The sequence below is a fragment of the Leptonychotes weddellii genome, chromosome 6 (assembly GCF_054177405.1).
Source record: "Leptonychotes weddellii isolate Sample4059 chromosome 6, ASM5417740v2, whole genome shotgun sequence".
Lineage (NCBI taxonomy): Eukaryota > Metazoa > Chordata > Mammalia > Carnivora > Phocidae > Leptonychotes > Leptonychotes weddellii.
The window spans coordinates 132,581,613-132,599,066 of NC_138374.1; the positions used below are offsets into that span (position 1 = coordinate 132,581,613).

The 17,454-nt window shown below is 42.9% G+C and overlaps 1 protein-coding gene across 4 annotated transcripts in view; it reads right to left on the reverse strand.

Annotated features, from left to right (window-relative positions):
- Positions 1–2,231: 2,231 nt before the first annotated feature.
- Positions 2,232–17,454, reverse strand: part of DDR2 (discoidin domain receptor tyrosine kinase 2) — a 152,971-nt gene continuing 137,748 nt past the window's right edge. For all 4 annotated transcript variants that reach the window (XM_081825232.1, XM_081825233.1, XM_081825231.1 and 1 more), the window contains 5 exons: positions 16,738–16,865; positions 14,399–14,590; positions 13,875–14,109; positions 11,017–11,166; positions 2,232–9,055 (listed from right to left, as the gene is read on the reverse strand). In XM_081825232.1, coding sequence (XP_081681358.1) covers positions 8,921–9,055; positions 11,017–11,166; positions 13,875–14,109; positions 14,399–14,590; positions 16,738–16,865 — 840 coding nt within the window. In that variant the 3' untranslated portion in view covers positions 2,232–8,920. The remainder of the gene's footprint in view (positions 9,056–11,016; positions 11,167–13,874; positions 14,110–14,398; positions 14,591–16,737; positions 16,866–17,454) is intronic.

Sequence of the window (17,454 nt, forward strand, 5' to 3'; positions counted from 1 at the left end):
ATGAATAAATAAATAAAACATTAAAAAAAATAATAAAGTGTCCTAGGGCTCAGAAGTGACATGTAGAAGGAGTAAGAGTTGTGGGGCTGTCCTATGAAAAACTCATTCCTACAAAGAAGGGGAAGGGCCCAGGCTCTGGAGATTCAGCATCACCACAATTTTGGGATGACAGCCAGTATAGGACCCAGTGTGAGTTAAGTGAAGACAGGAAGACCAGAGCAAGAGTGGCAGTCCCCTACTAGCGTGATGTCCATCCAGTCCAAGTTAGGAAACCTTGCTCTTTGCTTCCCTCTTTCAATTCAGGTTGGGCCTTTCAAGGTTCTTCAACCTTCACAGGATGGGCTGAACCACTAGAGGTGCCAGAGGGACCAGGAGAACAGAAATCTGTTGAAACAGATGGCACTGAATTTTGTATTTTAAAAATATTTAATCACATGTAGGACACCTCAGTAACGGTTATAATATATAGTTTATTGAAAGGTGAGTAAGTGTGGCTTTCATCGTCCCAAACTAGTCATCTTGAGTTTATACTGTTTATGGAGCTGTTTTCCTGGAAACCAGAAGAGGAACCTTGTACGCAACGATCCCATGTATCCCTGGCAAACCTTGGCCCCTTGAACAGAATAGTAAATATAGCACTCCTACCTTTGACTATGTACTACCTTATAAGTAAATTTGCCTCTCCCCTAAATGCTGAAACCGATCTCTGGTTCCTTTGATGGTGCCTGAAACAGTCCTTAGGTAGACAAAGATGAGTAAAAGTACCTTTAGCACCCAGGACAGAGCTCTATTCTGGGTCCTTAGAAACCTCTTCAGAAGCGGGGGAAATCGGAGGGGTAGACGAACCATGAGAGACGATGGACTCTGAAAAACAAACTGAGGGTTCTAGAGGGGAGGGGGGTGGGAGGATGGGTTAGCCTGGTGGTGGGTATTGAGGAGGGCACATTCTGCATGGAGCACTGGGTGTTATGCACAAACAATGAATCATGGAACACCACATCTAAAACTAATGATGTAATGTAGGGGATTAACATAAGAATAAAAAAAAAAAAGAAAAGAAAGAAACCTCTTCAGAACTGACTTGCAAAAGAACAGCTGCTGGTGGGGCCATATAGCTCTTCTCGTGGGTCTCTTTCATCTGTCTCCTCTTCAAATCACTACACATTCAGCCTGGCCCAAAGCTACTCTGAGAACAGGATTTTACCCATTTCACTAGATAGGAAGAGGTACATATGTTGCTTATACATAAGGAGTTACTCCATGCGACTCAAGGACCAGAAGATAGGTGTGTAGACTTCTTTATCAAATATAAAACGAACATAAAATTCTAAGTGGCAATCAATCAGTAACAAATTACATACTCAGATCAATGCCTGGCATATCGTCTACAAATACGTATCACGCATCCCTTCCTTTAAAGTTTGACAGCAGGTGTTGACAATACAATTGTATCTCTTTGAACATCTCTGCTGTTCCTGTTTACTTTTTTCTCCTTTGCCTCCAACCCCACTCCCACCGCACAGATACTTGAATCCCTGGCCTTTAGCCCTGGAATCAAACCAGACACTCTGAGGGTCAGAGTGTGCCTTCGTGAATTATTATTGTCCTCTGAGTATTCTCTGAGAATTTCTATCCATTCTCTTATCTATCATAGCCATTGCTGGAAAAAATATGTAATTATTCAGAAAATTAAAAGGATAAATATATTCTTCAGGAACCAAGTAAGAAACATGTTTTTTCTTTGGGGTGGGGGTGGTGGTGGTTCATCTTAGTTTCTCTTACAAAGACTGTGTCTGTATTCTGGTTGTTCATAGTTTTTGTTGCTTTTTGTATGCCTGGGTGGTCTTGAGCCAGATGACATTTGGATTTAGAAGAGATTTCTATGTATCAAACAAGACCACTTTGTAACAACAACAATAAAGCATCTGCAATTAATTCTGGACTGGATTCTCCAGAACTGGACTAATGAGACAACCCAGAATCCCAATCTCTAGTATGTTTGGATGTGCCAGAGACCAAGATGCTTTTCTTCCAATAAACAGTCAAGTAATATGTGAGAAGCCTGTGTAAATAACCCTCTGCTGGATATCCCCCAATGAACAGGCATGCACAGCATGCACACCACACCACACTTCCTTGGCTCCGTTCCCGTGCCCCATCAGGTCTCCAAAGAGACTGTAAGGAGTAAAGGTAACCAAGCCCAGAGCTGCTGACACAGAAAGAAGGATCCATCAGTAGCATATTTCTTTAATCATTGTTATTTACAATTTATCATCTGACAGACTTACAGAGAATAAATAAAGAAAAGAAAATATACAATTGGTATCTTGTTTCTTTTTCTAATACAGAGAACTTTTACGTATTCTATTTTGGAATGACTATGATAGTTTTAAGCAGAGATCAATTGGCTTGCTCTTTACCCCTTGACAAGACACATCATCCTCCAAAGCCTACAAAACGAGGCCCAGATAGTCCCTCCTCATAGGAAGAGTGAGCCCTGTTGGTTCAGAAACTCAATCCTCAGAAAAAGTTAGCAGACAACAGGGTAGAAGAACAGGGTATCATGAGTAGTAAAGGACATAAAATGTATAGGCTAGGTTACAAACTCTTGGGTGTGTTTACAGGAATCCTACCCAATTCCAACCATTTCTAAGCCTCTTTTCAAGAAAACAGGTGATTGCCTTATCACATTGTGCTTTCCCTTGAGTCTCTTTGCAAATTCTTCCCTCATATGCTTTTGTGAATATGGGTAAGCACAGGCTAGCTGGGGACTCTGATCCTTCTCCTTTAGAGGTTCTTGACAGGTGTCTGCTGGAGAAACCAGAAGGCTTGTTTCAAATAGGCTAGGCTTGGGGCCAGAGTCCCTCCCTGCTCTTGATGGGGTGTCTTGTAGAGAACTGCCTTGCACTGCTGTCTAACTACCCCAAAGAATGAGGTATCTCCATAGATCTATTTCATCCTTAGAAAATATACAAATGGAGAATGTACTTCACCAGGTACGAGTCTGGGCACTTTTCTCTCTTTCTTCGTTTGAAAATAAACCCTCTGCATTATAGCAAAGCAGTTCTCCCTAAATTCACCCCAGTTATGCTGGATGACAAGTTTCGGTTTCTGCCTTTTATTCATTCCAAAAACGACACTCAGCAAATATTTACTGAGTGCTTGCTATGTGCTTGGAACTTGACAGGGCATGCGTTAGGCAGTGTGAACACAGGAATCATCTTGTGACCCACAAATAGGGCAGGTGAAAGATGCCATCACAAAACTCACAGCTGTTTCAATTCCCCCCCACCCCAGGTTATTTCTGTGTTTACATTTAATTTGGTCCAATGTAGCTGTTATTCCACTTAAGAATTGATATTTAGGCAAATGAAATGTCTCTACTATTCTGAACATTGTGTTTCATCACACACTAGAGGACTCTTTGCCATTGTACCCTATTCCTTTCACAAGCCAGCCCTGGTGCCATTAACTAAGTGCCACCCAGCTCTTGACCAAAATACTGGTTTACCCTAAGTCCCCCGCCTGCCACCATTACAAACCCTACTCACTTATAGGAACTGCGGTGACCATCCAGAATGCCCCACACCTGATTCTCTAGCCAGCAAGCTCCATGCAGGTCTCACTGTCTCTGTGTTTCCAAATCCTTCTAAGTTGTTCTTGGATTGTTCCAGATGCTAAAGAGCCAAACTAGTCAGAAAATGTAGAAGCAGTCTAGGCAGGATATTGCTCATTGATAAACGAACAGATTAATGTGTTATATTCTCTTTAGAATTTTGTAGAATTGTATCCAGATAGTGTTTTTCCTGCTGCATCCAAGCAAGGCCAGGTAACAAATTAGAAAGGAATGAAGTATCCAGAAACTAAGTAAGTACATGTAAAAAAAACTGGTGAAATCTGCGTAAGGTCTGTAGTTTAGTTAATAGTATTACAAATGTCAACCTTCTGGGCTTGAAAATAGACAATGGTTACAGAAGATGTTACCAATGGGGAAAGCCTGGTGTCAGGGTAGGGCTGCTCTACTATTTTCCCAACTTCTTACGAGTCTTAAAAGTATTTCAAAATAACAAGTTTTGTGTTTTTTTTTAAGATACAGCAAGTAAATAATTACCCACCACTTGTCTGCCACCAAGCGATGCAGCTAATTGTGCCAGAGAACTCAAAATGCCAAAAAATCCAATCACCGTTAACCATTCTGGTCTTTCTGTCTTGATTCAGCATTCCAAGACATTTACCAAGTGGGAAAGATATTCATCTGTTTCTATAAAAATGTTAAATTTCAATTCAGAAGGATTTCCCAGCATAGATCAGGATCTGCAAATTCCAGAAATATTTTGGGACCTACCATATGCCCTGCCAGAAGTCAGGGGTCTTACTGAAGAGACCAAGATGGCAGGTATATCAATATAAATTCAAGTTCAGATCAAAGACTTATGTTGGAGTAATCTAAGCCCTAACTATAAGTTTCTTCATTTTTTTTCAGTTTTGGGCAAAACAGATGCTGTTCTGTTTTAGAATATTTCCTTGGAACATCTTCATGTCTCCCTCTTGCAGACACTCCCCTTCTTCTGTTCCCCGTTACTCAAAACACATGGCTTAGCCCCACATCATGGCTTTCTTGTGGGTCTGGATGGGACTAGAAAAACACATGGTTCCAACGTGGCACATACCTCTTTCCATAGATATCAAACAAGACTTAGTCTTGTCTAACTGCAGCCCATTGTTTCAATGTTTCCCTGTGGCCTTTCTGGGCACAGCATTGATGGGCATTATTTAAAGTGGATATGGTTAACAGAAGCAAGAGAAGGGGGAAAGAGACCCATGAAATGCCATAAATTCCCTATCTCTAGGTCTTCATTTCCAAAGTGGCACTTGGGAACCAGTCTAGTTCAGGCAAAGGGTTGATTTCTTCCCACCACCGGGATCCCCAGCACCTGCAGGGGTCCAAAAGCCACCGATGCTCTAATGGCCCCCTCCCCCACCACCTCGCAACCGAGAAGACCCTTCCCTGACGGCTGCTGATGTGTTTCTGTCAGGACTTGCCCTTTCTGAAAACTCTGAAAAGCTCCCCTCCTTTTCATACGTCACACCTGCCTTTTCATTTTTCAATTAATATGTTTATAATCTCTATCATTCAGAATTTCTTTCTCTATACACAGCTATCCTTTATCTTCAAGACGCTTGCTTTTCCTGCCCTCTCTCGGACCTCTCTTCAGAGATTCGCTCTCATGCTTCAGCATGGGTTCTCACCTGCGCCACCTGTTTCTACCTTGCCACCCTGCCCCGCCCTGTGTCCTTCCCTGCATACCCTCCCTTACCTCTTTCTGTGTCGCCTTCTCTCTGGATCCCACCCACCTCCCCCACTCAGCCATGTGCACATTCACTGCTTCACTTTTGACTCCAATTCCATACAATGCTCTTTGTTACACTGTCTCGTGCACTTGTAAGTGACCTTTCCAGGCACGAAAACCACATTCTCTCCCCAGTGCCTCTTCCCACTCCAGATCTCATCTGATCGCATATGTGTCTGGACAGCACATCAAGATGTGGACCTAGTTGTCAGCCCATTCACTGGCAAAAGTATGAATTTAAATCTGCCAATTCACAAACACAATCTGGACATAAACTATTTCACGTATGTCTTCAAGAGGACAACTCACTACACACGTAACAAAGCACCCTGTCTGGCTGTCCCTTTTCCTATGTCCCTTTCTAAAAATTCCCAGCTACATTCTTCTCATCGAGGTTGGAGCTACCTTTAAATTCAACATACTAAGCCTTCACTGTGTCCTCTATTGGGTCTGTTGGGTCTGTGCAGCGAGGCTCTGTGGGTCCGACCCGGCTAGACACTAGACCTATGTCTGTGATCAAGAGTCTCGGTGCCGGAAAATGAGTGTCCTCCTCCCAGGACAGGGTCACTGTACGGGAGAACGCATGCTTGCCAGCCACTTGAAACAGATCACTCTGTGACTCAAGGCCAGGGAAATCCAGACACACTAAGTTGATTTTCAGTATGATTTTTTTTTTTTAATATGGGATCATGGAATGCAGTGAATTAAGGCAGAAAGGTAAGAAGAAAGAAGTGGCGAGATGAGGTGAAGATGGGGATATGATGTCTTCTCTTGCCACACAAGAAATCGTGGGGCACGATCTACATGGAGCCCTCCCAAAGGCATGAGGATGAAGGAGGACAGGTTGCCTGCCCTGATTTCAAGGCCCTTTGATTCTACTGAAGTGAGGTGATTAGGCAGGGGGTGCCCGGATAAAACACTACTTCTGGATGTTTCTGTGAGGGTGTTTCCAGATGACATTAGCATTTGAATGGGTGCATTGAGTGAAGCGCATTGCCCTCTCCCATGTGGGGGGGCCTCATCAAATCCATTGACAGGGGTGGGGGAATAGATGAAAAAGACAGCAGAAGGGGGAATTCGCGCTCTCTGCCTGACTACTGAGCTGGAATGTCAGTCTTCTCCTGCCCTCTGTTTCTCAAAACTTTCCTGGGTCTGCAGCTTGCGGGAGGCAGATGGTGAGACCTTGAAACTCCATAATCATGTGGGCCAATCCCTTATAATAAATTATATATATCTATGTATATATATCCTATTGGTTCTGTTTCTCTAGGGAACTCTCTAATACATGAAGTTAACCCTGGTCTTGAAGGCAGAGGATAGGGGATAAGAACATGTCTGGCCCTGCACATATGAACTGAGATATGTCTGTGGAAATGCCTGGTAACACTTCAAAGCACTGTACCCCTGGCAGCTGTGTCCATTACTATTATAGTGAGTTCCCTGCATGATTCCTTCTGCTGACCACGATTTTCAGAGCAGGAGAGGACCAGATAAGGGAATCCGTATCAACTGTAGAATTATCCAACCCGCCCTGCACATATCAGGACTGGGAGAGGCTTCAAGACCATCTAATCCAATGTCCTCATTTTACAGATAGGGAAACGGAAGTCCAGAAAGGTAAGGTGACTTGTCCAAGGTGACACGCTTGGCTTGGGGCAGAAGTAGGACCAAAGCTCCCAAACCAGCGCTCTCCTGACTCCCAAACCTACAATCTCTACAGAATTAGTCCTGGGAGAGACTGGAGCCCAGAGTCAAAGGACAGTGATGGGGGCAGGTATTCACTGGGGGCAGGTATTCACTAGGGTCAGAAGATGATCTGGAGGATTTGGGAACTTTGCTTCTGCTGCAGCCTGGAGCAATGCTGAAGGCTGAACAAGGGAGAACAGTCAAGTCCCTGAGCGACTGTGCACAAGGGGGACCAGGTGAGGGCTCCAGAAACAGACCCAAGGACTCAAGACTATTTCTTCTGAGCTTGGGAAGTTTATTCTATAAGTTTTTCTTATAGAAAAACTTGAGAGGCCCCCTTTCCTGCTTCTCACTAAATCTGAGCCCTTGTGGAGCATAAAGCTCACAGTCCGTTCTGAGAGGACTCATTTGACAGTGTATCAGTCTCCATGAATTCTGAACCCAGACCGTCCCAATTTCTCTTCTGCTGGTCACACCATCTCTGAGGCCAGAGTGTGTATGAAGCAGAAGCAGTGAATGACTTATCTTTCGTGCTCACCCTGTGTCTCTCTGAAATCAAGGACTCTTAGGGTTAAAAGGACATTAAATATCATCTCATACAACCATATACCTTGTGTTTGAAAGCCTACATCTCTCTTGCCTATTCTTCAGCCTATATCTGAAGCTCTTCAGTGACGAAAGACTCCCCCCACCCCCCACCTTCTGGAGGTGGCCCATTCACCCTGTGCGCTCTGCTGGCTAGGCTTTCTCTAATAAGGAGTAGAAATCTATCTGCTTGTAACTTTCCCTCACTGGCCCTCACTGGTCAACATTCTGGAAATGCGCAGATCTACTCCCTATTACACACAGCCTTCAGACATGGGTTCCCTAGGGGATGCATCCACTAAAAGAGCTGAAAGACTTAGAGAAGATGAATTAAAGGGCCTGTGATCCAGACATCAAAACACCAGTCTTTACTGATTCAAAACCAGGCTCTCACTGAAACACACACCTAATAACATCTGAACAAGAAGAGGACCCTCTGCAGAAATCACAGGTGACTAGCACACCTGTTACCTGTCCTCCACAGACCTCTTTTCCTATATCCATTCTCTGTTCAAGAATCCTTCCATGTACGAGGTTCTTTTTTGGCAAGTGACAATTCCCCTTCATACAGCCTTGCAGTAGACATTCTCTCCTATGCACATCCTCTGTGTTGCCTACACATATAGACCATATCGACCTTACCCTTGACCCCCGCCCACAAATGAACAAAACACCCACTCCAAGAAGCGGGAGTTTCTCAAGCATGTATCATCTGCTTTGACAGGAGAGGGAAACACAGAGGGCAGGACATGTCCAGATGGTCAAATTAGGAAACCAAGAAATCTATGATCAGTTGCTGAATACCAACCATTGCATCTGATTCTCCACACTTACCGAGTGTTTTCCCTAAGCCTCATCTCATGTTTCCTAAGACATTAGTATTCTTCAAGTTTTTCGTTCTGAAAATACGTTTTAAAAGGTGACATGGGAAAAATATTGTAGCATCTGCACATTTATAAACATAGCATATTTAACCTGTATAAATTATCTAAATTGTCTAGCCTGCTATCCAACACTTTGGTATATTAAGTAAGATTTCTTTACTAGATTTTATCTGCCCTAGGCTTTTTTTTTTCTTTTTTTAGTTCTTTAATGTAAAAAAAAGAGTATATATGGGTTGGGAGTAGAGAGTGAGGGAGTGGAGTGAAGGGAGGCCAGGGACAGAGAGAGAGAAAAGCCAACAAGCCTCTGCCTCCCAGGCCCATTCAATGTCCAGATGGAGTGGCTTAGGCGTGGGTGAGGGGTAGGTCTCATGAGAAGGACCTGGGCCATTGGAATGTCGCCAGGCAGTGAAAGCATCACTCGTCCCCTTGTTGAAGGAGCAGAAGGTGGATTTCCTGGAACGAAGGACGGTGCTTGGTGTCTCTTCTCCAGCAGCTGAGCATCAGCTTATACACAGAGTCAGGGCAAATGGCAGGCTGGGGGAGGTAAGTCTTTGAAAACAAAAGTGCACAAAAAACAAGAATGTTAAGAAGAAGGGCAAAAAGGAAGTGTAGTTGCATTGTGATTTTATTTGCCTCCCTCCCTGCTTGAACTTGAAACAGGCTTGGTGTCTGCTCTTCCCATTCCTGTCTCGGCCCCGTCCCCTTCCCTTGTGCCTCGTTGTATGGACTAGGATCTCCTGATGAACCACTCTGAGGTCCCTATCATCACGCAAAAGATGAACCTGAAGCAAAAAGAGGTCTCAAACTGAAAAGCAAGTGGTTAAAACACAAAATCCTCCATTTATGGCCCACGCACGTTGAGGTTGACCTTGGCCAAGCCAATTGTGGCGGTGGGGGGGGTGGGGGGTGGTGGCACGCTGTCTCAGCTCCTCCACTGGAATAGGACCCTAGCCGGATACAGACCCTGCAATGTATCCATGTCCCAAGATGTATCCATGTCGCTCCTACTGTCATGTTCTCTGCGACCCCCTCCCCCAGACTGGGCCACGGAGAGGAGTCTGCTGACCACAGAGTCCACCTCGAAGCTGATAGGGTTGAGAAATGACTGTCCCTGCACTCTAATATCAAACATTTAAAATGTGAGTACTGAAATGTTAGTAATAAAACTTAAAGTAATTAAATGTTGTAAAATGTAATCAAGTGTAAATTTGATAAATTATGTTTAGTAATTAATGTGCTCAATTTAATAAATTTTTATTGACAATTTAAACTCACACCTATAGGCAAGAAGTTTCCTCAGCATATAATACTAATATTTGATTTTGACCTTGGCTTCACTCAAATACTAAACTTCACTATTCGACCGTTTGGTGGTTGGTGAAAATATATTTGGTTCACTACTAGTATTTAGTGAAGATGAAATAGTGGGCCCTTTTAAGCAGAGTATTCAAAAATAAATAAGAAAAAATCCTGGAGATTGTTAGAAATTAAAACAAAACGAGGTCAACCTGGGGTCATGACAGATTAGTCCAGGAGAAAAAACATTTTTTTCCTTGGTCCTCTCACTTATCTCTGCACACAGGAGTAAATTTGCCCTTTGTCATGGTAAGAAAGCAATTATTTTTATAACCAAGATAGATAATTTGGATCCCCTGCTCCCAAAATCTCTACAAAGTGTTGAGATAAAATGAAATTCCAGGACCTCTCCCTCTCATTTTCAACCTCCTTATTGTCTTATCGCTTGTCCTTCCCTTATCTTTTCTTGCTTCAATGTATTTAAGCCATTTAAGCCATCAGAGAATCGAGCTTTTCTTTCTGCAAAAGCCTTCTCCTCCTCCCCGGCTGTCAGCTTGAGCTGCCATGTTCCAGGGCGCTGTGGCCGGGTCACTCTGGGGAGATTCAGTGCCCCAGCCACATCAACAAGCCCTAAATCCTACATCTCACAGGGACTTTACTAACTGAGCCAGCCAAAGAAATCTTAGACTATCCTGACTGGGAATTGGGATCCTTGTCAGCATGGGGATCCAGCTTTTCCCAAGTTCTGAGAGGCCACAGTCCAGGAGGCACCTGATCATCTCTGGGCATATAAATCTAGAAACATTGCTAAATATTTAGTCCAAACCAAATTATTAACTACTGCCAATAAATCCCTTATTCACTTGAAAACTTCTATTTTGTTTGTATATATTTCAACCAGGAGGACAAACCACACAGTCTAGATCAAGAAATAGAGCAAACACGAGAGAGAGAGGATTTTATTTCCTGATGCAACTAACCCCTCATATCCTCCAATGACCATGGGTTGCCATATGGATAAAGCAGAGTGTAGGGCTGGCCGGGCAGGAATCGGGATACCTCTCGGTCTTTCACATTATCTGGATAATTAGTGACCAAAGACTGCCATCCAGGTGGCCCATCCCAGCTCAGGCTAACCTGCTAAGTCAGGACTTTCTTCCTCTCGCCTTCTGAAGCACCCAGATCCAGACCTGGCCATCCCCAGCAGTTCTCACCTGCCTCCCTTGGTCTCGGAAGAACTCTCCAGTATTCTCGATGACCTGCTCATCTGACAGCTGGGAATAGGGCTGCTCCTGGCAAAAGGTGAATGTCTCCCACAGAGTCACCCCAAAGGCCCACACGTCACTTGCTGTCGTGAATTTGCCCTGTTTATGCAAGGAAAAGAAGAGGAAAATGGAATAGCCTATGAGTGACAAGAGCAGGTAAGATCCACGTGACCTGCTTACCCCCTTCCACTACCCAGGGCAAGGAACACTAAAAGTGCCACCATGTGTATGGAGAATCTAAAACGACAAAGTCAAGTTGTTCTGACATCAAGCTGCAGGCCACTGTCTCGCCCTCCTGTTCTCAGCTTAGGTCCGCTTCTCCTGCAGATGAGATCCCAGGGCTGAAAGAGGTGCAGCCATAAGCTATCTGACTCTCCCACTGTGTCAGAAGCTCAAACTTCAGGCCGGAGGGCAGCCTTGGGAAAATGCCCGTGGGAATGGCAAAATAAGAATGGGAAAAGGCAATCATTTTTACGTTCAAGGTAGAGGAATCTAGTTTAAGTGCCAGGAGAGGTCCCTGGGAGAATCCAGGACTCTTACTTCCCAGGTCAGTGAAAGTCACAGTCTTGAAAGGGCAGACCAGCATGTGACAGCAATGGGATTCAGGTGTAATCAGCACGCATAAAATTGTGCACATTTCCTACTCAATAAATACAACGTTCAAGTACATGATGTTATTCATCCTTATTTTTTCAGATCAGAAAAGTGAGACAAGGGAGGTTTACTAAAATCACCTAGAGAGTAAGGCCATGAGTAATGAAAAAAACCGAGATATAGAACAGGATCCTGTGAATCTCGCACTAATCCTCTTTCACAACACTATACAATACCTTTAATGGGACCAATGCTCACTAATCACATTAGAGACGGGTAAAATATGTGCTTCACATACAGAGGTGATAAAGATCCTTGTGAGGATTTATGTAAACTGGGGTATATCACAGCATCAGTCGTAATCGTGGGAAACTGGAAAGCACTTACATATCAAATTGCAGAGATGTTATTAAATTATTGGATAGATACATACACTGGAATATTACACAGCCATTAAAACCATGTTTTTGAAGAATATTTAATGACGTAGGAAATGCTAGTGATACAGAATTATATGCGCATAGCATCGTCCTGGTTATGGAATGTAATTATCTGTACCCAGCAGTCCCCCTTATCTGCAGTCCCCCTTTCCACGATCTCAGTTACCCACAGTCAACAGTGGTCCAGAAGCAGAGCATCCGCCTTCTGATGGATCATCAGAAGGTCAGTAGTAGCCTAACACTACATCACAGTGCCTTGCAATGCACCCACTCCACCTCGTCATGTAGGCACTGCAGCATCTTTTATCGCCACAAAAGGAAGGGTGAGTGCAGTGCAATATTTTGGAGAGAGAGAGAAACCATACTTACATACCTTTGACAGTATATTGTTATGATGGTTCTATTTTATTATTAGTTACTGTTTTTAATCTCTTACTGTGCCTGATTTCTATATTAAAATATTAAAATATATATATTATACCTTTATCATAGATATGTATGTATGGGGAAAAAACATAGCATGTATAGGGTTCAGAGCTGTCTGCAGTTTTAGGCATCCACTGGGGGTCCTGGAACATATCCCCTGCAAATAAGGGGGAGACTACTGTATATACACTCATATACACATACACAGAAATGTGTGTATAGAAAACAACCCTCAAAGGAAATATGCCAAAATACTAATAATGGTTATCTGGGTGAGAGAAAGGGAATAACTATATATATTTTTTCATTTCAAATTTAATTAATGAATCCTTTAAGAATATGAACAAGAGATAAACAGATCAACTATAAATGAACAAAGCTAGATTGCTCTCAGGCTTTTCTCTGCAATACTAAATGACAAAAGACAAAATTACATGTACACAGCATTGTAGGAAGTAAATGTTTAAAGTCTAATAATTCCATAAATCAGCCAAGTGGTGTAAAATCAACAATAAAATGTCTCAAACATGCATGGTCAGAAAATACACCTCCAAGAGAGACATTTGGAAAAAAATTATTTGCTTGTGGTCCAGAATATCAAGAATTGAATAAAAATTATAAAGCAAAGAATGATGAACTTAAAATAAAAAGTAAACAGTGAAAATCATTAAAATAAACATATAGACATCAGTCTAAATACTTCATTAGAAACATGGTTATGAAGTTAATACAGAAGAAAAATATTTTGTGTGGATATCATTTAAGTGATAAGGTTTTTAATATCCTAGATTAATGAAGACCAATCAGTAGGTCGAAAAGGGTAGAGAGAAAAAAAATGATCCTAAATCCCTTATGATGATAGGTGCATTTTTAACCTTTTCCCCAAATTTCCTGTAGTGAGAGTGTTACATTTTATCAGCAGAAATAGGCAAGTGTTAAAAAATAATAATAATTAATATACCAAGCAAATTATCTCAAGTCAGAGAAAATATCAGCATCTGTTGTTTGCTTCCTACTGTCTCAGGTTTGTCCCTATGGGCCACGTGCCCCTGCCTACACGTCAGTTGCCAAGATAGGGCTTAAAAACGTGAGGAACTCTGGGGTTCCTGGGTGGCTCAGTCGGTGAGGTGTCTGCCTTCGGCTCAGGTCATGATCCCGGGGTCCTGGGATCGAGCCCCGCATCGGGCTCCTTGCTCAGCAGGGAGTCTTCTTCTCCCTCTCCCTCTCCCTCTGCCCCTCCCCCCACTCATGCTTCCTCTCTCTCTCTCTCACTCTGTTCTCTCTCTCAAAGAAATACATAAAACCTTAAACAAACAAACAAACAAACAAAACCCGTGAGGAGCTCACCAGCAAGATGCTCTCCCAAGACATCCAGCGGATGGGGAGCACTGCCCGGCCCTGGATCCGGTAGTAGTCACCACTGTACAGATTTCTGCTCATTCCAAAGTCGGCTATCTTGATGGTATAGTTCTTACCCACTAAGCAGTTTCGTGTGGCCAGATCTCGGTGGACAAAATTAAGGGAGGAAAGGTACTTCATGCCAGAGGCAATCTGGGTAGCCATAAACTTCAGGCTGGCATAACTGAGGGAATAAAAAAGAAGAAAGTGGCCTATGGGAAGAGGAAGCCGTGAGAGGAACGCTTTCTGCAGGTGGTACCAATGAACTGGAGTTTCAACCTCAACATCCCTTCTCTGTTCCCAGTGAATCTCTTTGCTTTCCCCCAAAAGGCAGCGGCACCATTATTTCCTACGTACTAGCCTCCCCGCCATGCCAGAACACTGAGGAACTTTAACATTCGCTGCTCCCCATCTTCAGAGCCCAGGTTAATCTCATGAACACAGGGAAGAGCTGGGAGACCTGGCTTATTTACCTGACAGTGGGTGCGTTGCTGGAGGCAGAACTGGGGGGCTCATGGCGGGAAAGAAACTGATTGAGATCTCCATTCTCCATGTACTCAGTGATCATGCACAGAGGGTCGTCAGTGATGCACACGGCTAAGAGGCGGATGATGTTTGGGTCCTTGAGCCGGGACATGATCTTTATCTCCTTAAGAAAATCATTCCTTTGGAGGACACAGACATAGGTAAACCCAGAGGTTGCCAGGGTTAGAGACATGAGGGGGAAGAAGACACAGCAAAGCCTAGTCCTACCCATTATCCCAAGCCTTGTTTCCCTTGGGATAACCTTTGAGAGGACAGAGAAGTTCGTACCTAGAAACTATCTTATTCTATACATCCCGGAATAGTATGCACCCTTATGCAACTATAATCTTTTTGAGAACATGAACCATGACCTGCTCACATATGCATCCCTAGAATCCAACAAAAGGCTCACCACATAGAAAGTGATTACCATTTGCCGAATCAAATATATGCTGCTAAAAACTAGTCTGCAAAATGAAATCTTTCCCTGGAAATCATACCTTAAGTGCACTGGGGTATTTACCTTTTTAAAAGCCATGGACTCACTCTACTAATAAAGCAAAGAAATATTTTATAAAGTGAATAATGATCCTTTGGTTTGTCTGGTAAGTCTTTATTTTTCTCATATTGGCTGTTTGTAGTACAGGACACACCAGCAGTCACTCATAACACACACTAAGCAACCTGTTCAAAACAGAGCTGTTTAAAGCTCATGGTAGTAATGTGGAGTCATTTCAAAAACAGTACTCACTTGACCAAGACTGGAACTGTTTGAGTACCCCACCCTTGAGTCTCAAAATGTGCTCTCACCTGCCCAGGAACAATATTTGGGTCAGTGAGACCACCAGCCCACATTCTTAAAACTATCAGAGCAGATGAGTTATGAATCCCCATGAGTTTTCTAAGAACCCTGGACTGGGAGTCATACTGTGTCAATATAAAACCTTTGAAATCAATGCAGTCCAGATGTGACACACCCCCTCCTTCATTCCCCCTCCACTCAAAACCAGGGGTTTCCACAGCTTGTGGAGACCAGAGTCTAGGCCATCCTTCACTGCTAAATTGCAGTGGGCACAGGTGGAGGGACACCAAACCTTACCAACCAAAACAATGGGCAAAGGCTTTGTTATATCCTATGTTTTTTTTTCTTCTTGCTACTCTCTCCAATTGTGTGCTAAGGTTAATATTAAGAATATTCCCTCTTTCTAAGGGACCCAGAGGATGTCATTTTTCATGCATACTAATGTCTTTAAGATTGAGGTTCTCACAGTTAAAATTCCAGTTCTGTTCCCTCACCTTTCTTTCTTCTTCACATCCTGTCTACTGTAAGACTTTTTTTTAAATTAATTAATTTATTTATTTTTTAAATTTTACTTTATTTTATTATGTTATGTTAGTCACCATACAATACATCATTAGTTTTTGCAAGACTTTTAATGAAACTCTACCATTCTTGGCATTTCCAATAATTTGGGGAAGAGGACTAATAAGCTTTCTCTCACTTTGGATATCAGTGAGACAAATCAAGTCAACACAAATGGGAAAACACATACGTTACCCAGATGTGCAGACTTTTCTGAGACACAGACAACCAGCTTTCAACCAGCATGCCTCTCTGGGTGAGGATTAACTCACCATTACTGTAATGGAAAGGCTGTCAGACAATGGAGTATGGCTGGAAACTTACGTAGAATTTACGTAGAATTCCGTAGATCCTATTCTACGCAATTTATGTAGAAAAGGATCCAAGAGACTATTAGCCAGTTTGGGACACTGCTAAAGGACTGTAGGATCCTTTTGCTTTGAGGTCCATGGATACTTTTCCAAGTAGAGGTAGCTTCTCATTTTGGGGGTTGCTGGACATAGAAGAAAAGGAGCATAAAAGAGAAAACAAAGGAATGAGAAAGTAAAAGGAATAAAGGAGAAGGGAGGAGACTTAGCAAGAAAGTTGTGTGTGAACGTGGAAGTCAGCCAAGAGGCGGTAATGACATTCGGGAGTACGTCTGTTCATCATGGTCGAAGGAGCACATATTCAGGCTCTGTGCAAAGGGAGTTCAGAAGTCAACCCGCTAATTCAATGGAAAGTGGACACCTGCATTTGCCAGAGATAGAGAAGAGAGATGAGGCCTGCAGGCCCATCAGAAAAAGAGAGCACAACAGTGAAAGGTGAGGCAGCTCACAGACCTTCCCATCTCAAAAGAAAAAAAATTGCTCAAAGGTTTCTAGAAGTATTCCTGATCCTGAAGGTGAAATACATAAAGGAAAATTCAAAATGTAGACCACAGACCTGGCATTCTTGTTGGCATCTGCTCGAAGCATTTTCACGGCCACCAGGACAGGCTGGTTGGCACTGACATCTAGGGCAAAATCTTTATCTTTGAATTTTTCCATCCCCTCCACTTCACAGAGATGAACCTAGACAAAAGTCATCTAGTCTCAGCATCATCGTTTCTCCAGAAGATGGCTCAGTACTCTTGCTAGGCATTTCCTGGAGATAAGCTAACTCTTACAACTCAAGCAAAATCATCAAAAGACTATTAAGATACATGTAACATACCTTTAATTCAAATAGCCGAGACAAACAGGGGTAAATTACCCAGCTAATATGACATGTTACTATTTTATAAAAGAAACATACATTGATTGGAATGCTAAATTTGTGAATGAATCTACAACATAGCATTTTACTCCAGTACAGTCCACTATAAAATGTCACTCGGCATAAATGCTCCCATTTTGATTCAAGGAAGTTTAGTTACTGGTTCATACAAAACATTTCTTCTCTAAGGTAATCCCTTAGTATGGCGTTAGCATTATAAGTAACCCCTATGTATTAGTAACAGAATAATGAGCCTGTGTTTTCAACCCCGGGGACAGGATGAGTACATATGACATCACAAACAGATGCCATGAACTCTTCCACCAACACCAAACCTACCCAAGGGCAAAGCATACCACCCACACTGAAAACCAAGAACACGTTCTTCTATCTCATCTGGTGTTC